Source organism: Mesoplodon bidens (assembly GCF_964165515.1).
Source record: "Mesoplodon bidens genome assembly, chromosome: 15".
NCBI classification, from domain to species: Eukaryota; Metazoa; Chordata; class Mammalia; order Artiodactyla; family Ziphiidae; genus Mesoplodon; species Mesoplodon bidens.
This window is the reverse complement of record NC_138171.1, coordinates 47817709-47838017: the sequence shown is the minus strand read 5'-3', so window position 1 is coordinate 47838017 and position 20309 is coordinate 47817709. Positions and strand designations below refer to the sequence as shown.

At 43.9% G+C, this 20309-nt stretch overlaps 1 protein-coding gene across 7 annotated transcripts in view; it reads right to left on the bottom strand.

The window, feature by feature from the left end:
• Window positions 1-20309, bottom strand: part of ARHGAP17 (Rho GTPase activating protein 17) — an 89317-nt gene that overhangs the window by 5257 nt on the left and 63751 nt on the right. The window contains exons 14-21 of one of the 7 annotated variants that reach the window (XM_081257958.1): window positions 19031-19144; window positions 16477-16568; window positions 14983-15142; window positions 13073-13306; window positions 10555-10718; window positions 3664-4269; window positions 2473-2520; window positions 674-688 (exon numbers count right to left, since the gene is read on the bottom strand). In XM_081257958.1, the coding sequence (XP_081114084.1) occupies window positions 2474-2520; window positions 3664-4269; window positions 10555-10718; window positions 13073-13306; window positions 14983-15142; window positions 16477-16568; window positions 19031-19144 (1417 nt within the window). In that variant the 3' untranslated portion in view covers window positions 674-688; window position 2473. Of the gene's footprint in view, window positions 1-639; window positions 689-2215; window positions 2521-3663; window positions 4270-10554; window positions 10719-13072; window positions 13307-14982; window positions 15143-16476; window positions 16569-19030; window positions 19145-20309 lie in introns of those variants that run through there. The other 6 variants (XR_014017706.1, XM_081257957.1, XM_081257959.1 and 3 more) reach the window with 6 other exon arrangements.

The window sequence follows — 20309 nt, the reverse complement described above, 5'->3', positions numbered from 1 at the left end:
GTCTTTTTAACCCACCACCAAGTGGCACATCAGGATCAAAATATGGATGCCTGGGCTCCAGACCTCCTGCGTCTGTGTCCCGGCATGAGTTTTTAAAATGGTGACACACGAATCTAATACCTGATTCTGTATTATCTTTTTTTTCTCCATAAAAATGATAATAAATAGCTACCATTTACTTAGACCCCCTGTATATTAAGAACCGCACGATGCTTTTCTTATTTTATCTACTGTAATCCCTTTGAAGGTTATTCTCATGAATGTCACCATTTTACAGATCAACCAGGTTGTGCCGTGCCATTGTTACACAGAGTGAGCTGAAATTTTAATTCAGGCTTGTCTGATTCTAGTGTGTGCTCTTTCCACTACCCCTCAAGCCTGCCCAGTACAGAAAAGACTGGAAGTTAAAGAGGTAACAAGGCCAGCCTGGTGATGACGTGTTGCATGGCTGTGAACGCGCTTAGTATTCAGAGTACTTGGCAGCAAGCATGAACAAAGCCAGCCTCCTTTAGCACATGCACTATTAGTAGGGGTGCAAGCAGGCAGGGTTAGAGTGACCGGTTAATATCAGGCATTAGTGCACAAATATGATCATCAAGCAGCAAAAATGCTTTGGCCAATCAGGTGCCTTTTCCTTACCATTAAATATTCCAATTTCAGTTCCTACTGAATATGGCAGGTCATACATCTAAATTATTTAATAAAATGTTAAATTAGAACACTCTTGGCTAAAATCTATTACTTTAAAAACAGCAAGATGTAAACTCTTTTCCTTGGAAAGCTAAACTCCTACTGCTTTCTTTTTCTTTCTTTCTTTTTTTCTTTTTCCTACTGCTTTCTAGAGAAACAAATTAGGAAGAGATTCACAATGACAGCAGAATCCCTCCTTTCTCTGGTGCTGGTGCTGAGCTGCCACAAATTGGCTGTCAAACCTGTTTAGCAGCAGTAATCACCCCCCAAGAGTTTATCTTAATCCCCAGGCCTTAATTCAATTTTTAAGATTAAATGCTCTAAATGAATAACCTGTTCTCAGGAATTTGTCTGTCTAGAGTTTTCCAAGTGAAAACATGATGTCATAATAAAGGACTACCTGTCTAGGGAAGTGACATTTTTTTCTTCTTGAAATACCCAATGGCTATATCCAAGATTGCTTAATAGCAGCATGAACAACAGGAGCATATTCATAAATTCTAAATGCTGGCCTTTTGTGTACTCTTAATGGCAATCCAGGGGATTTTAAGAAATTAAAAAGTAATTCTGTAATACAAAGATAATGGTGGTGACCTGTAATTTCTTGAGTTAGGAGAATTCGAAGTGCAGAGTGGTTTTAAAATATTTAGCTAATATCCTAAGGAAAAGTATTTATAATATCAAATTTCACTTATCTGACAAGTGTCAAAGTACACAGCACTGCAGTGTTACAGCAGATCAATAAAATAAGCTTCTGAAATAAATACACCCCAGGTAAAAATGGTATTAAAGAGCAGACGTAATTCTGGTCTGTAGTCTTTCATCTAAATAAAAGGGAAGATCTGGGAATAAAATTCTGATGTGTCACAAGTATTGAAGTGTTAAAAGGCTCAGCCTTAATTAGGGTTTAGTCATTTCACTCTGTGATTTTCACACCCAACTGGGCAACCACAGACTTTTGGGTTCATCAACTAGGAGTCAGGAAGGCGGAATCATGCCTTTGTGCCCTCCTCTGTGCTGTAAAGATCGCATTCTTGTTTTCCCCTTCTGGTATCTATAGAAAGTCTTCCTCAGACCAAAGATGTGAAAACTCTGGCTAAGTAGTCCACTGAAGGCTTAAGGCTCAGATCAGCTGATTAAAGCAGTAACGAGAGCCTTATTCCGTCTAAGTGTGGACCTAAAGGCAAGATTCAGATGAGCCTCACAGTACCTTTCAAAAAGCTCATATGGTTTAAGAAAGCAAAATGTAAGCACGCCAGAATGCAAAGAAATTTAGTGTGGGATCTTTGGAGGAAGATTGTTTTTTTTGGGGGGGGGCGGTTCTGAGAAATTCAAACACCAAATTAAGAAGCTCCATGCAGTTAACGTGCACTTAAGAGATAAAATTAAAAATTAAAGCTCAAGACACAAGGGACTCAATTTTCTGTGCTAACTGCACCCGAGACCTCTTTGGATGTATGCTGATGAGCCAATCAATGAGAGGGAAATCACGCTGAAAAGAGCAGAATGCTTGTGAAAGGCTTACCAAAAAGAAAGGAGACATTTCTTAGTATCTTATCTGAGCGGCTTGAAATCGGGCTTGCAATCTACTGACATCTACCTCTTGAATTCGAAGCATTGCAGCTCAAAGTGCTTCTGATAAAAACAAAAGTGATGTCTAGAGAATGGATGGCAGGGGGTCAGATGGCTGCTCCTGAGCACAAAGTCAAAAGCACGTATGCAAAACACGGCTAAGCAGGAGCATTTGGAGCTGCAGGAAGCTGCTTGGGGGGGGTTACAGACCTTAGTCCTGGAAACCTTCCCCACCTGTGAGGGCGCTAGGAAGGGCATCTATTGGGAAACAAACAAACAAACCAATGTGGCTTTGTTTTTTTAAACATAAAAGCTGAAGTGTCATCAGAAAAAGTTAACAATTTATAACACACACAAATCACGCATTATATTCCTGAAAAAAAAAAGTTATCAAAAGAAAGACTAGTCGGTTAACCCTCATCATTTAGGGTACCAGTGTGGGGTGTATCCTTTGCTCATTTTCAGCAGAGATGTCATTCAGGATGCTTGGAGGGCCCAGAGGTATATTTCAGCTACTTCTCTAAAAATGGCTCCACTTAGGAAAATTTAAAACTAGGCTGTTCTAAGAAATGATTCAAAGCTCCTAATTACCATTTTAAGAAAACACACTAAAAAAAATCTATCCATCCCATCCTTAAATCAAATAGTAAATTAGAGCACTTGGGATGGAAATTTTTAAAAGAATCATAATTAAAGAAAATGGTCATGTTCTAGACTGTCTATAAAAAAAATACCCCATTAGGTAGGTAAAATCTGTACAATCACCAATACCCAAAACAGATTTCCATGCAATTATGAGGAAATATTGATTCTTCTGTCCTTTGCCACTAGAGGCTGGCACTCTCATATGATCGTGTCCCAAATCTCCCTTCCCAGAGCATCCAATGTGGCACAAATCACGTTTTTTAAGATTATACCTGAACTGCTTCAATTTCTATGAATATTTTTACTCTTAAAAGGAAAACAAGCATTTTAATGAGGGATTCACTAAGAAATGGATGTCATGCTCAAGTTGTACGATACCTTCCACCTGGATTACCAGGTCATTATACCTAGAAAAATGTAAATGTAGATGGCTCTTAAACACATAGTGAACCTATACATCAGGGGTTGGCAAACTTCAAGGGCGAAGTAGTAACTTTGAAGGCTCTGGAAGTATATGACCTCTGAAAGGACTACACAACTCTGCTGTTTTAGCACGACAGCCAGAAAGAATATGTCAACAAATGGGTGTGGTTGTGTTTCAATAAAACTTTATTTATAAAAACAAGCTGAGGGCCAGATCTATCCTGCGTGGTAGTTTGCCAACCCCTGATATAAACGGAAGCCTGAATGAGGGGGAGCAGTAAAAAGCCAGGTAGACTGGACAGGGGGAAATGTCTGAACCCACTTCCCACTTACCCGTGACTATTTTGGAGGAGGTGGGAGCTGCGATGCTGAGGCTGCCATCCCCGGCGGAGTGGGCGCCAGGAGGATGAGGGGGTGGGGGCACGCTGGGCCGGTTCCTCGGCTTTGGTACTGGTCTCGGTCTCGGCAAGGTTCCAGCGTGTGGCTGCGTGGTCTCAGGGTTACTCACCACCTGGCCGGGGTTCTGTTTTCCTAGAGGCGGAGTGCTGGGGGGCGTTGGCGTCTGGGGAGGGGTGTGGGAGGACTGCTCGAGTCCGGGCTCACCGGGCGTGGCCCCGGGGGCCGGCGGGCCCTGGCTGCCTGGCTTGGCGAGCGCTGGCGGCGGTGTGGCCTGCGTGGGGGGCTGCGGCGGCGGGTGGTTGGGGGCTTGGATCGGAGACAGGCTGCTGGAGTATCTCCGGGGTGCGGAGAGCTGCGAGGTGGCGCAGGGCTGGCCTGGGGCCTGGCCGGGTGGCTGAGTTGGGGGGGAAGGGCTTCGGGTGGACGGCTTTGGTGACAGGCTGGGTGGATGCTGAGATGTTCCTGGAGAACTCTGGCCCCCGGGATGGCCAGGAGGCGGGTTTCCAGGTTTCGGGGGTGCTGGAGCAGGTTTCTTAACAGCTGCACAAAGGAAAAACACCTCTCAGGAAGAGCAGCACGGTGATGGCCAACACCCCCTGGGCCAGGGTACCGAGGTTGATGTCACCGTGTAAGCTAGCTGAGATCAGCACCCAGGCCCACTCCCAATACGACGCCAGCTGGTGGCACCTCACCACCGTGGTCCTCCTCCCCCAAACCCACAGTCTTAGTCTAACCGTGAAAAAAGCATCTGACAAACACAAATTGAGAGACTGTCTTTAAAATGCGAGCACTCCCCAGAACTGTCAAGGCCGTGAGAAAACAAGGGAAGACGGAGAAACCGTCACAGGCCAGAGGAGAGTAAGGAGACGTGATGACTAAATGCCCTGTGTTCTTCTGGGTGGGGGCCAGCAGGGGTCGGAAGACGGCTGTTAGAGGAAAAACCGGTGACATCTGAACAAAATGAGTTTGGTGAGTACTAATGTACCAACGTTGGTTTCTTAGCCGTGATAAATGTACTGTGGTGATGTAAGATGTTAGCAGAGGAAAGTGGGTCAGGGGTATGTGAGAACTCCAGACTATCTCTGCAACTTTCCCGTAAATCTAAGATTATTCCAAAATAAAAAGGTTATTCTTTAAAAGTACATTATACACCTATAGGTCTTTACAGACCTGTCATTTTAAAAGTTGAGTAATTAGAAAACTCAGTTAATGGAGGCCGCCCCGCCTACATGGAGTCTCTGCTCAAAGCCCACTTGACAGCGACCTTCTCTCATGAGGAGAGACACAGAGAAGCAAGAGCAACTCAGCGGTGGGGGGGGGGGACCCCTAAGCACGACTGGTCTGCCTGTACATAACCATGGACCCCTTGCTCTAAGCCATCTTCTTCTAGAGGACTTGATTTTTTTTATAACAGAAATTCTATGAATTCCAGAATCATTTGTGCTGATAGATATATTCTAGATAAAAGTACAAATCTGGATGATCGCCTTAGATTCGGCTCTCAGGAGAGCGGAATCACATCCGTCTCCTCCCTACACCAGCTGAGATCAGCATCACTGGTGGTGGGAATCTGGTACTGAGAATGGTAAGGCAGGTAGAAAAAACAAGTCTGGAGACTGGGTTTGGGCTGAGAGGTTGGGTGGAAAGGAGAGACTTTAGCATATTTCAAGTTCTGCTGAGCTCTTACTAATCGCCTAAGGAAGGGAGAGGGAAACGAAGGGAAGAAATGAACATGTATCACTCACCTAACACATGACCAGCACCAAGTTGGGCCCTTTACATAGACTGTCTCATTTAAGTCTCACAAGCACACCACAAAACAGGCATTGTTATATCCATTTCACGGTGCAGAAAACCAAGGCTCAGAGAGGTCAAGTGTTTGTAAAAGGTCACACAGCCAGTACGGAGCAGAACAGAGGCTCACACCATGTCCTGTGGACTCCTTGGACTCTTTTTTCCCTCTTCCTCCTTCCTGCACTGCCTGGCTTCCTGCTCATAGGGGCCAGGGTTCAGGAATGAAAGAGTATAAAGTCTACTCTACTGGCCTAGAACTTCTGATCCCAGAACTGGGAAGAGCTTTTCCCACAGAAACAACCAACCAGCTGACAAAGGAATCTGGAATATTAGCCACACTCTGGTTATCGTAAGCAACTTGAAAAGAAAAGTTTCTAGCTCTCTGTTCTAAGCAATGTTAATTATAAATTCATATTGAATAAAAGATCATTCCTGACACTTAAGGGAGCAGAGGGAATTAGAAGAGGAAGCATGAGAGTAGCGTGATAAGGCTCAAGTCCCACATTGGCCACGTCTAACATGGAGGCCAGGCTGGGAGAAAGGCAGGCCTTGTCTAAGGCCACCATGAAGGTGCTGGGAGGCTGAGCCAGGGTGGGGGATGGCACACAAAGGATCAATCTCTTCCTGAGATCTATGACTGCAGGAAAAAGGAAGCAGGAAAGACTCCGAATGGGGCTACGAAGGAACCTCAACCTGAAAGCAGGGCTCTACCTGGAATCCAGGTAGAAAAGACCTAATTTCTCTTGAGCACCAGTTGGGATACAGATGAAGGTGGTGGTGGCTCAGAGGAAAGCCTTCTTAAGATTCTTCAGTAGCAAAACTGTTATTTATTCTATTTCCCCAGTCCTGGTTACAGAGGAGACATTAAAGTGATATGGACTCAGAAATATATCCTTTGCCCATTTTTCAATTGGGTTATCTGTTTTTTTTTGCTATTGAATTGTATGAGTTTCTTATATATGTTGGATATTAACCCCCTAACTTGACTGTGGTAATTATTTCACAATGTATACATATATTAAGTCATCACACTGTATTGTACATCTTAAAAGAAAATGCAACATGGGATTCTGGATTGATACTGGGGCAGAAAGAAAACTTTACTGGAAAAACTCAGAAATCTGGTCAAAGCCTGAAGTTTAGCTAATAATATTGTATCAGTGTTAATTTCCTGATTTCAGTAGTTGTTCTGTGAGATAGTAAAATTAAGAGAGGCTCAGTGAAGACTATATGGGCATTTTCTATACTATCTTTGCAACTTTCCTTTAAGTCTAAAATCATATAAAATTCAAAAAAAAAATTTAAATATATAAGTCATTTCATATTGAAGATTATCCATCCTCCGATAAATGCAGTTGGGAGTTAAGACAGGGTACCATGGTTCACATGGAATTTAATTGGCTTTAGAAGCATTTTCAGTAAATCATGTCCCTTTCTAGACCAGAGTTTCTCAACCTCAGCAGTACTGACATGTTGGGCTAGATAGTTCTTTGTTGCTGGGGGCTGTCCTGCACATTGTAGGATGTTTACCAGCATCCCGGGCCTCTACGCACTAGATGCCAATACCACTCCCCTCCCTGCTTGTGACAACCAAAAACGTCTCTGGACATTGTCAAGTGTCCCAGATGGTGGGGGACAGCTAAAGTTGTTCCCAAGTTGTTCTAGATCTAAGAGGCACTTGAAGCTTTCAGACCACACATATTTGAGTGCCCTCTCTGTGACAGGCACAGGACAAGGGCTAGGAATACTGGAGTGCATGAGTCAGGTAAAATCCCAGCTCTTTAAGAGCTACTAGGGGAGGCTGGCAATACGCTAAAAAACAAATTTAAACATTTCAGATGGAGGAAAAGGCTCTGAGAGAAACAGAGTAATGTGACAGGGAGTAATTTATGTTGAGTGGTGGGGCTGGCCGGTGGTCGTCAGTTCAGACTGGGTGGTCAAGGAGGGTTCACGAGGGAAGTACTCTTTGAGCTGAGACCTGAATGATGGAGGAGCCATGTGTGACGCAGGACAGAGAGAACAGAAATAAATCCATGCCTATACAGTCAATTGATCTTCGACAGGGTACCAAGAATGCACAATGGGGAAAGGATAGTTTCTTCAGCAAATGATGCTGGGAAAACTGGATATCCACATGCAAAAGAATGAAATTGGACCCTTATCTTACACAATACACAAAAGTCAACTCAAAATGGATTAAACATAGGACCTGAAACTGTAAAACTCCTTGAAGAAAAGGAGTGAAAGCTTCATAACATTTGTGTTGGCAGTGATTTCATGGATACGACCCCAAAAGCACAGGTAACAAAACAAAGATAGATGTGTGGGATTACATCAAACTAATAAGCTTTGGTACAATCAACAAAGGAAACGACAGAATGAAAAGGCAACCTACAGAATGGGAGAAAATATTTTCAAACCATGTATCTGATAAGGTGTTAATTTCCAAAGTATATAAAGAACTCCTGTAGCTCAATAGCAAAGAAATGAATAACCTGATGAAAAAAAAAGAAATTAAAAAAATTTATTTATTTATTTGGCTGCACTGGATCTTAGTTGCGGCACACAGGGATCTTCATTGCTGCATGCGAGATCTTCGTTGTGGCATGCGGGATCTTTAGTTGCGACATGCAAAGTCTTAGTTGTGGCATGTGGGATCTAGTTCCCTGACCAGAGATTGAACCCAGGCCCCCTGCATTGGGAGCACAGAGTCTTTAGCCACTGGACCACCAGGGAAGTCTCACGAACAACCTGATTTTAAAATGGCCTAAAGGGACTTCCTTGGTGGTACACTGGTTAAGAATCCACCTGCCAATGCAGGGGATATGGGTTCAAGCCTTGGTCCAGGAAGATCCCACATGCCGCATAACAGCTAAGTACGTGTGCCACAACTACTGAGCATGCGCCCTAGAGCCCGTGAGCCACAACTACTGAGCACACGTGCCACAACTACTGAAGCCTGCGTGCCTAGAGCCCGTGCTCCACAACAAGAGAAGCCACCGCAGTGAGAAGGCCTCACACCACAACAAAGAGTGGCCCCTGCTCACCATAACTAGAGAAAGCCCGTGTGAAGCAACGAAGACCCAACACAGCCAAAAATAAATAAATAAATAAAATGGACTAAAGGCTTGAATAGACATTTCTCTAAAGATGACATAAAAATGGCCATCAGGCGTATAAAAAGGTGCTCAACATCACTAACAATCAGGAAAATGCAAATCAAACCCCAAAACGACATATTACCTCACATCTGTTAGAATGGCTAATATAAAAAAAAAGACAGCAAGTGCTGGTGAGAATATGGAGAAACTGGAACTCCCATACACTATTTGTGGGAATGTAAATTGGTACAGCCATTATGGAAAACAGTATGGAGGCTCCTAAAAAAAATTAAAAATAGAACTACCATATTGATTCAAGAATCCCATTTCTGGGTATTTATCCAAATGAACTGAAATCAGGATCCTGAAGAGATTATTTGCACATCCATGGTCACTGAAGCATCATTATTCACAATAGCCAAGACATGGAAACAACTTATATGCCCATTGACAGATGACTGGATTAAAAAAATGTGGTGTATATATAAAATGGAATATTATTTAGCCTTAAAAAGGAAGGAAATTCTGTCATATATATAACAACATGGACAAACCTTAAAGACATTATACTAAGTGAAATAAGCCAGTCACAGAAGGACAAATACTGCACGATTCTACTTACATGAAGTATCTAAAATAGTCAAACTCTTAGAGAGTGGAATGGGAGTTGCCAGGGGCTGGGGGTATAGAGTAGAGATGGGGAGTGATGGAGAGCTGGTATTCAATAGGCATAAGGTTTCAATTATGTCAGGTAGCTTTACATCATTGTGCCTATAGTACAATACTGTATTGTACACTTAAGAGTACAGTACTGGATACTGTACACAAATATTTAAGAGGGTAGATCTCATGTTGTGTTCTTACCCCGATAAAATAAAAAAGAAGGAACCATGTGAAGATGTGGGACAGAATGTTCTGTAAGAGAACACGTGTGGAAGCTCTGAAGAGGGAATAAGGTTAGTGCACTGAGGGGCAGAGTGCAGACCAGCGAGGCTGAAGTGAGTGAGGGGGCAGGGGAGGAGCTGGGCTCACAGGCGGCCCGGCCAGACCACGAGGCCAGGCCACGCAGGGTGCGTGGTGGGAGGTCTGCATGGAAGGCACTGGAGAGCTTCAGCCACGATGACACGCTCTGCTTTGTGTTTTAAAGCTACCCCCTGCTGGAGGGCATTATGCTGAGTGAAATAAGTCAGACAGAAAGACAAATCCTATGTGATATCATTTATGTGTGGCATCTAAAAAATACAACAAACTAGTGAATAAAACAGAAAAGAAGCAGACTCACAGATATAGGGAATGTACCAGTGGGGAGAGGGAAGGGGGAAGGGGCAAGATAGGAGTAGGGAAAAAAAAAGGAGGGGTTATTATGGGATTATATGAAATCATTTGTGTGAAACTTTTGAAAATTGTAAAGCACTACAGAATTTAAAGAACCCTTCATTCATTTAAAAAAAGAAAGAAAGAAAGAAAAAACAGCCATTTCCCTGGCTGCTGGGTGGAGGACCACGAGGGCATAAGTGGGAGCAGTCCAGATTACATGTGAATAGGGAACTAGAAGGCCCTGATCCCAATCCAGAGGGCACGAGTGCTCCCAGACTCACGAAGCCTGGCTGGGACAGAGGCCAGGCTGTGGCAGTTCCAAAACAGAGCGAGGGCTTGGAGCACCAGATTGCTGGAAAATGGGGGGCGTGTCTGGAGAAATGACTGTTTGTTAAGCTTTGTAGCTTGAACATATTCTTAAATGTCTGCTTTCCTGTTCCCCATTTTTCCATCTCCCTTTATTGATTCTCTTCCTTAACAACTGTTTTTTCTGCTTGCCATTTTATAACAGACATGGAACCATCGGAACAAGGTTCTCAACCTGACCCCTGCACCGACCCAGGAAGGTTTGCACATCCCTCCCCAAGGGTGCAGAGTAAAGGTGGTGACTTACCTCGGCGCACCGTGTGAGGGCTCGGGCCGGCGGAATTGTGCGTAGGGCCCACAGAGAGCTGATGGGAGCCGCCAGTGGCCTGGGCCTGGCTTTGGCCGGGGGCCGCCTGACTGCTGTTTCTCCCGGGTGCAGGTGCAGCCGCAGGATCCTTGGGCTTTGGAGGACTAAGGGAAGCAGAAGCCAAGTTAGATGTCAGGCACTCCCAGCTAGAAAAGCTAAACATGCTGTAAAATATCAGATTCCAGCTAGAGTTTTCACTGCAGCGGGCAAGGAGGTGATCTGAAATTTTAAATAGCTCACACTGGGTCTGTGAAGCTAATATTTGGTGCCACACAGGACCACATATTTTATGAGATTCATGGCATCAGACTATCTTCCAACTACTTTGCCACTTAAATATCATGATAGAGGCCATTTCAAGTTCTAGTGTGCTTGCACTTAAATTGGGCAGTATTTAAAAATATGAAAGGGTTTTTGGACTTCAAAATAATGCGATTTTGTCATATACATTGCACAAAACTAAGCAAATGCAATAGCAAAATACTAACACTACTCTAAATTACAAAGTGCTCAATTATTATCAATAATTTGCACTTCAGGAAAGAGAAACTCTGAGAGGCTAAATGATTGCTCAGGGTCCAGAGTTGGTTAATACTGGGGTAGGGATCAGAGCTCAGGCTTCCGAATTCCTGGCTCTTAAATTTTTTTAAGTTTTTTTTTTTAATTTTTATTTATTTATTTTATTTTTGGCTGTGTTGGGTCTTCGTTTCTGTGCGAGGGCTTTCTCTAGTTGCGGCAAGCAGGGGCCTCTCACTGTCGTGGCCTCTCTTGTTGTGGAGCACAAGCTCCAGACATGCAGGCTCAGTAGTTGTGGCTCACGGGCTTAGGTGCTCCACGGCATGTGGGATCTTCCCAGACCAGGGCCCGAACCTGTGTTCCTACATTGGCAGGCAGATTCTCAACCACTGCGTCACCAGGGAAGCCCTGGCTCAGAACTTTTTATACTGAACTTTATAGCTACAATTTGTCAAGGTCACCAAAGAGTAAATGGCATTAGTGAGATGTACACAAAAATATCTACAGAGCAAAAGAAACAAAGAGCAAACTGATAACTGACATTCTATTTGTCCTTCTGCAGTAAAGACTAATTATTGTCTTAATTTAGCCTTGATTAAACAAATTGAATGCTACAGGTAAATGAAAACGTGTAAGAGTTTGCTAAGACTTTTTTTTCTCCAAGAAAAAGATTTAAGCCCAAACAAATACATGTGTGGTAGCAGTTACGGAAGGACCAACGTGGAGCTTACGATGTGCACGTGAAGCACTAGGGAGTTTGAAGCCTTAGATGTTTTTAACCAAAAAAGTGAATTTCCTCAAATTATGTGGGTAGAAAGGTATTCAGGAATGCACAAAGTCCTCAGAGTTCAGCTATAAGGATTTAACGAGATTCCGATCTCCTAAGCAGCTAGCTTCACACAGCACGAGGCACTCTGTCTCCACCCAAAGAAGAAGAGGTGAGGGAGTACTCCCAAGGCAAAGTCCCCTCTGGGTGGAAAAAAAGTACACGATTAACAGGCCATCCTTGTTTTATCATTTATTTTACTTTATATATAATCATTTAGTGCTTTATAGGTGGCCACGGTAGACCAAATGCAATAAAAATGTTAGCACGTACTAGAGGGGCTCATCTTTTACAGCAGCTGCCAGTTCTGTACGACCCGAGATACCACCTGAAGTGGCCTCTGGTGGTCATCTGCCTGGGTCAGAGTGGAGAACTAAATTTGTGCAAATTAAATAAAGGTCTCAACTTCAAAGGTATTTTTCCTTAAAGTTGCTATATATTCTTAGTCCGCTCCAGGTGGTTAATCAAAAGGTGAAGCAACAAAAGAGCTTTTTAAGAAAACCTATCATCACATTTTCTACCTTGTACTCATGTATCACCTGCCCTACAAGACTGAAAGCCAGGGGGTTGGGGGGATGCTCAGTATAGCAGAGACAGCACATATTATTCAGTACTCAGTTATTCAGTAAATCTGATTGGATGGATGGATAGATGGATGGATGGATGGATGAATGATGGATAAATGGATGGACGGATGAATGAATGGCTGAGTGAGTGAATGCCAGGAATATAATAACTTCACTAACTTGTTGCATTCAAATGTTTACTGGTTAGCATACTGAATGACAACAAGCAAATGGTACACGAACAACGAGTACACATCAAACAGGTAAGAGAGGCTTATAAGACCGCTAGACACTTATCGGCTTCTGGCTTCCAGCCCCAAAGCAGTAGGGTAAAGAATGCAAACAAATGTTGCTTTCTTTTGAAAACAGGAAAGGAAGCAAGCAATTTGCAGTCTTTTTTTCCATCCTTTGCCAACGGAGGAGTGAAGGCAAAGGTGGTTCACTCCACGCCTAGTGATCCTTGGGGCATGGAGGCCATGCCCACAGGCCAGCGCCTGCAAGAAGGCTGGGGTGTCTGGCACCCATTGCCAGCAGATGCTGGCCTCCTTACCTGCTGTCGCCCGGGCTGGGCCCCTGCTCCAGTATGCCCGCAGAGGAGGGGACAGTCCCACCCCCTGTGCTGCTTTCGGCTCTAGAGCCCTGGGGAGGGGGCTCTGGGCCCGCTGGAGCCAAGGTGCTGCCATCTGTGGGCGGGAGTGGCGGCTGGAAAGCAGGGGATATGTGCTTTCTATTTAGGGTGCCACCCCGCCGGTGAGCCTGGAAGTCCATAAGCTTCACACCAAAGCTACACAGAGAGAAGAAACAGTCAACAACACACCATGCGAGCCGACTACTGACACAGAAGCCCATGGGTCCTTGCGTGTAAAACCCCACACGCAGGGACAGCCACCCAAGTTGCCCAGCATGCAGTGAAGCGGCAAGGACCAGATTAGTGGTCACTCCTGTTACCCAGGCAAGCAACTCAGGTGGGCTTTAAACTTGGACCTGGTACTCATCGATGCCCTTTCTCAAAGTGGGTATGAGCAGCTGAAAGCAAATAGGCAGGCCTCATCTTGAGTAAGTGACATCATGTTTGTGTTTTTATTTCCCTAGGACGATGTACAAGGCAATTATCTTGCAGCCGTGTGTTTGGGCATCAAGGTGGAAAAGTGCCACCAGTGGCAACGGAAGGCTGTTACATCGCACTGCCTCTTACGCTGAGGTGTAGAAACACTGGTCTATGCGTTTGCAAAGAGTGTATCGGAAAGGATGTGTAGGATTGGAAAAATAGTTGCTTTTGGGAAGGAGATGGTGGTTGGAGGACAGGTTAGAAGGGATATTCACTTTTCACTGAAGCCCACTGGTATATGAACTTTAACACTTTTTTCCAGTTCAAAAAATGAGACACATGGCTCCCTGAGCTTGTGGCTACTGGGTCCGTTGGCGGGGGGAATCCATCCAGGAAGATGGCTAAGAACTGTTTATTGTGTGCTAAGTAGACCCATAACATTCCATTTTGTAATCTAAAATACATAAAGGCTAATTCTGTGAAGGACAGAGTTTGTCATCAGGAGGTACTTCAGAATGTGGGAATGTGGGTTCAGAGAAGTGACAGAATAGAAAAGTAAAGCTTTTTCCTTTGCTATGGGTTTAAAAAAAATTAAAAAAAAAAGGGCAAAACGAAAAACAGACCACACTATAAGACTAGGCAATTAGAGTAAGAGCTTGCTGTTTAGTTTTAATGTAAAACTATTTTCAGTAACGTTAATGCATGTATGCGAGAAAAGCACATGACTTCTAACTCAGAATTATTGGTGAACACAGTGGCACTTAAGCACACATGTCGGATAGATTAGCATCTAAAGGCAAAAATCACAAATAGCCTTAACAACCTTTGAAAATCCCACAAATCACCCAAGAAGCCCAGCAATAGAGACTAGTACTGTCTCTCACTAGTCCAACACAGGCTTTTTGTTTTGATTCCAGAATTGGCAAACACTAAGGTTTCTATGGTTGGCTTCCAATGAGGGGCCAGGTTATACTAAGAATATATGTCTTCAAACACCAACTCGCACATGTCACTGTGAGGGGTGGGTTGTTCTCACATTCACTCCTGGACAGACGTCCACAATACTTAACTTTTTTTTTTCTTTTTCTTTCTTTTTCCCCAGTCAAGTACATTTAGGTGAATTTGTAACATGTGTGTGATGCTACTGTGTAGGGCTTATCAGAGACCACCAAGGAAAGCTTGAATGCGTCAGGTATGATTGTTAACTGACAAGCTACACACCTGCTTTGGGGTCAGATTAATGTTTGCAATGGACTAAAGCAGAATTCCTGAAACTAGCTGGATTCTAACAGGCCTGGGTGCAGGCCACTCCCCAGTGGCAAGGCCACTGAGGCAGGACCAGGGACGGTGGGCCACCGACTCCTCTCCAAGCCATCGACTGCCGGTGTGAAAGTCAATAGCTCTGCACACACCTCTCCTTCTTCAGCAGGTCCCCCTCCATCACCGCCATGCTGGCAGGCCGCTTCCTCTCCAGGGTCCCCAAGTCGACAGAGTCATTTCCAGTGTGGGATGAGTGATTGGAATTTGGGGTGGTGAGAGGTACGAATGCTTCTGAAACATTAAATTCCACCTCTGCCAGAAGAAAGAAACAAGTGTATATGAGACACAGGGCACAGGGGCTGAGGGAGCTTGAGAACACCCCACTGGAATAGGAGCCTCATTCTTCCATCCACAAGCCCTCACTGTTTCACAGGTGGAAGCCCCGGGCACTCTCACCTTCTTAAAGGACAGTTTACCAAACCAGGGTGGCGGGTAAAATAAGAAAACCAGAAATAGGGGAGGGGGTATGATTCAGAATCCAAGTCACACAACACCCCTGCTTTCCTTTTTGTTAAAAAAAATATCATGGGATACAGAAGAGGAATGTGAGCATGGGTTATACTTACCTGAATCATAAAAAAATAAGATATTTACAGCTTGATATTAAATCGAAATAAAAGGCAACATCAATTCCATACTGCCTATAGCAGATTTTGAAGACTCGTTTTCTCAAAGGAAATCTTGGACAGAATGACAATATTCATTCATCCATCACACATTTACTGCACAGCCTTACATGAGTGGGGCGTGATTCTCAACGGCGGAAGTCAGTGGTAAAGAAAAGATGAGCGTGTCCTGGCCTCATGGAGCTTACACGCCAGAGGATGATAGCAGGGCTGCTCTGGGCAAAGCTGGGGTGGGAGGTCCAGACTCCCAGCACTTGCCCAACCAGTACCCACAAAGGGAGCCACAGAACCTCTGAGGATCCCTGCATATTCAGTGTCACCTCTTCTATAATGCAATCCCTGGCACTTTGTGCCCAGCATGAGTCGTCAACTCATTCCCCATCCATCTTCCTTCTAATGTGCCATGTGTTAGTTTCTCTGATGAGGAAGCCTCTTTCTCCAGTGACCAAGTTCCTCCAGGGAAGACAGCATGTCTTACCAGCAAACATATGCGCCTAGGGAGTGTCCAGTATACACTGGCTGAATGAATGAATCCATGTTGAGTGAAACAAAGTGAAATACACAATAACGTGGTTACTGCTTTGTCAAAATATGAATGCAAATAGTCTAAAAAGAAACGTGAAAAAGTGAAGCCAATTATGTAATCATGAAGGGATTACTGAAGTATCTGCTTCTTTAAAAAGATTTTTTTTTTTTCGGTACGCAGGCCTCTCACTGTTGTGGCCTCTCCTGTTGCGGAGCACAGGCTCCGGACGCGCAGGCTCAGCGGCCATGGCTCACGGGCCCAGCTGCTCTGCGGCATGTGGGATCTTTCCGGACCGGGGCACAAACCCGCGTCCCCTGCATCGGCAGGCAGGCTCTCAACCACTGCGCCACCAGGGAAGCCCCTAAAAAGATTTTTTATACTATTGTTGTATATTATTGTGCTTTTGGAGTCAGTGAACTCGGAGTGGCAGTTACCTTCGGGGAAGAACCAGTTGGCGTGCTGAATGATGGGTTCAATGACAGCAACCACGTGGACGGATGTGGCCGCTGCCATTTCGGCTAGCGTTCTGCAAAGGAAGTTCACAAAGTTAAAACACCTCCCCTAGGCAGCCTCTGATTTCTGCAGGTTGAGTCAGGGCAATTCAATTTTTTTATATCAGAAGGATAAAACATTTAAGTACAAATGCAAAAATTAAATGCACAAGGCCCTGGCCTAGGGGTGTGGTGGCAGTGATCACCCAGGAAGAAAGATTGCCCTGACTTGGCTGTCACTTCTTAGTCTGTGTTGTGATAACAACTAGGCATAAGTCAGTGACCAACAGTGTGCCAGAATGCTGGTTTTCAGGTGTTTGGGGACAGGGTTGCATTTACCCACTGGCACAGTCCTTCCCCTGGGAGTCATCTTCTAAGTCTCCAGATCACCACAAACCCATTCTGCCTAGAATGCAGCCAAGCGTATGCAGCGTTTCAGGGTGCCTCTCATCATCAGAAGACCTGGGCCCCCGCATTTACACATATTATTAAGGCTGTCACACACGTATGTGGACTGGTCCCCAGATGCATGTTCAGAAGCTGACTGCATCCGAATGCCCAGGGCCCAAAAGGAAGAAAATAAAGAAGAATCATTGTTCCTGCTATTGAGGGGCTCATATCCAGTTCAGAGTCAGAACACGGGAAAGCAGACAAGCTGCAAGGGCCTGACATTTACTGAGCACCTACCGTGTTCAGAGCCTCAGATTCCTCCCTGCATTTAATTTTTACAACATGGGGACTGTTCTGAGGCCTTATAAATGAAGACACTGAATCCCTGATAGGCTGGATCCCACACCTGACTGCCCCAAACCTATCTCCTCCCTCATTTTATCACTCTGACCTCTCTTTCCATTGGGGAGAACATTTCCACCCCAATTTCCAACCAGGTGAAAGTTCTAGCTCCTTTTAAATTCCAGCTTAAAATGCAAGCTCTGCCTGTAAATTACCCTCCCCACCCGTTCACACTTCCCTCTGCCCATCTGGATTCTGATCCCTCCTGTACCTTAGAACCTTAGAACTGGGGAGGAACGGTCCACTCGTGTTCTTTGCAAATTTTTCTTTTTGAGGAGGTACTGTTTGTCTATTGATTTCAAGACCTTTTTATATACCTGGATATTTTTTGAGGAACTCCTAGTTTGTGAATTGCCATTTATTTAAGGAGCTTTCTGACTTACAGAAGTTTCTAGCTGTTATAGAGCTAAATCTATTTGTTTCCAGAACTGACTTTATGTTTATAAAATTCATTTATATCCCAAAAGCTAATAAGTATTTACCTGCCATGTTTATGTTTATTTATTTATTTTTTAACCTGCCATATTTATGACATCACTCTTTATATTTACCTCTTTGGTCTTCCTGGAATTTATTTGCTATAAGATGTGACGTACTATGTAGTTAGCTTTTATATCCACTAATCTTTCATTTGCTTTATGACATTGGATCTTTGTAAAGAATCTTATAAATACTTTCTGAAACAAGAGTGAGCATACATGAGGGAATGAATGAGTTAAAGATAGGAAGATTTTGATTCAGAAAGTCCCTGCATTTTCTGATGGAAATTTGAACTGCTCATGATTTTACAAAGCTGAACAGCAGTGACGGGGGGCAGGGAAGGGTGGTGAAGCTTAAGGACAGACTCCGTGGGCCCCACCATTTCCCTGCTGTGCAACCTTAAGCAAATTATTCGTCCTCTCTAAGCCTCAGCATCCTCATCTGCAAAAGTGAGGACAAAAGCACCAACTCCAAAAGATAACTTGCGAGGATTAAATGGATCATCATAATGCCACCAAACAGAGCAGACAACAACGTGACTTCCCAGACGCTTTCTAGCTGACCTCCTTGATCCCTCTCCTCCAGTCAATCTACAGCTCTCAATGCGAACAAATTATCTTTCTAAATGCAATTTGATCAAGTCATTCTTCTGCCGAGAAATTCTGATGCTCCCTTCCCCCCCATGACCTGTAAAAGCAAGATACGTGAGGCCCTTCCTAACCCAGCTCCAGCTCCATAAACCTCAGCCACAGCCTCATGGCCCCTGTGCTCAAGTTACATGAGACCACATGATTACGCTCCCCCCACCCCCGCCCAACATAGAGACCAGGCCCTTTCACACCCGCTGTGCGGGGCTCATTCAGGTCCCACGCGTGGGAAACCATTCATCCATCAGCCCCTCAAGTGCCATCGCCTCCTGAACTTCTCAACCTGAGCTGTGTTCCTCCTTTATAACGTCTGTGATACATAGACGTGTATGTGGAGCTTATCACTGCACTATAGCCGTCCACCTGCCTGGCTGCCCAGGACTGGGGCCCCTTGAGGACTGGGACAAGGTCTCCTACACCTTTGTGCGACCAACATCTGGGACAGGACCCAGCTCACAGCAGTGCTCCGAGAAAGTCAGCTAAAGGGAAAGATCAACTTCAGAAGTGAGTTACATTTCTATTGTTCCCATCAGGTGGAAAGAAGTTACAATAATAGGATATGGGAAATGATTACTCACCCTTCATTTTTGGCCCATAACAAGTTAGGGCCTAACACGATTGCAATGTTGCTGGGAGTCATTTTATTAATGTCACTGGTCTGAGCAAGCTTTGCAAGGAACTTGATTAAATACCTATGGAACAAAAGAGAAGGGGGAGAGCATCTACTCTGAAATATTTGGAGGAATAGTATCTCCCTGCCCGGGGGGCGCTCAGCCCCAGACTGCTCAGGTGCTAACTGCAGGGTGTTAAATGACTAAATCCAAATCGGGCTCGGGTTAAGCGTGTGTTCTTTGTTTCATGGAACAGATAGTTTAGGGCTTGAAAGGTGAAAACAGGTCAAACGTAAACCTCAAAGATTCGATCTCTATATGCTGTGTATTTCTAATCCGTTTCTCCTTTATGCCCTATCTATCCCGAAATAGATTATACTATGATTAACAATGGGATCAATGTTTTTAATACAAACATAAAAAAATAGAAGTATAGGTATATTGCTTAAAAGAAACTGTATTTGAAAATGCTTTAGGCTGTAATTATGAAGATATCCAATCTATCATATAGATATACTCTCTTATGTACAAGAACAGCACTATAAAAGCAAAAAATTAAGGACAACCCAACTATCTACCAATAGGGGGCTGATTAAATAAATTACAACATAGCCACACAGTGGAGTACTATGCAGTCATAAAAAAGTAAGAAGTACTGATATGGACAAACCTACAGGATGTATATTAAGCAAAGAAAGCAAGGAGGAGAATGATGTATATAATATACATTGCCATTTGGTTTTTTAAAAAAGTGAAAGCTGTGAGAGAAAGAAATGGTTGTACATACGTATATGTATATATATATTTGATTCTATATGTATCATCTCTTGCTGACAGGATATATAAGAAACTGAAAACATAGGTTGTGTCTCAGGAGAGGAAGTAGGGTGGCTGGGAGAGAGGAAGAGGAGAGAGATATTTTCCACTGTACATCTTTGAACTTTGAACCATGGGAATGTCCTCCCTATTCAAAAAACAATTAGTAAAAATTTTAATGAGTAAATTAAATAAAATAAAAGGCTAAATCCCAAAGTAAAAGAACTGTAACTCAGTTTCCACCATAAGACACTAAATAGGCTAAGAGTATCTGCAACTCCAAGCTGGGTGTGTTAAATGAATCAAATAAGGAATATTATAAATATCAATGCACTCATACGGCAAAATTGAGAGTTAAGATATTAAAAGAGAATGTTTAGCTTAGCTTAGTGACAGGACCTAAGACTGAAATTAACGGTCAAGTGGCATA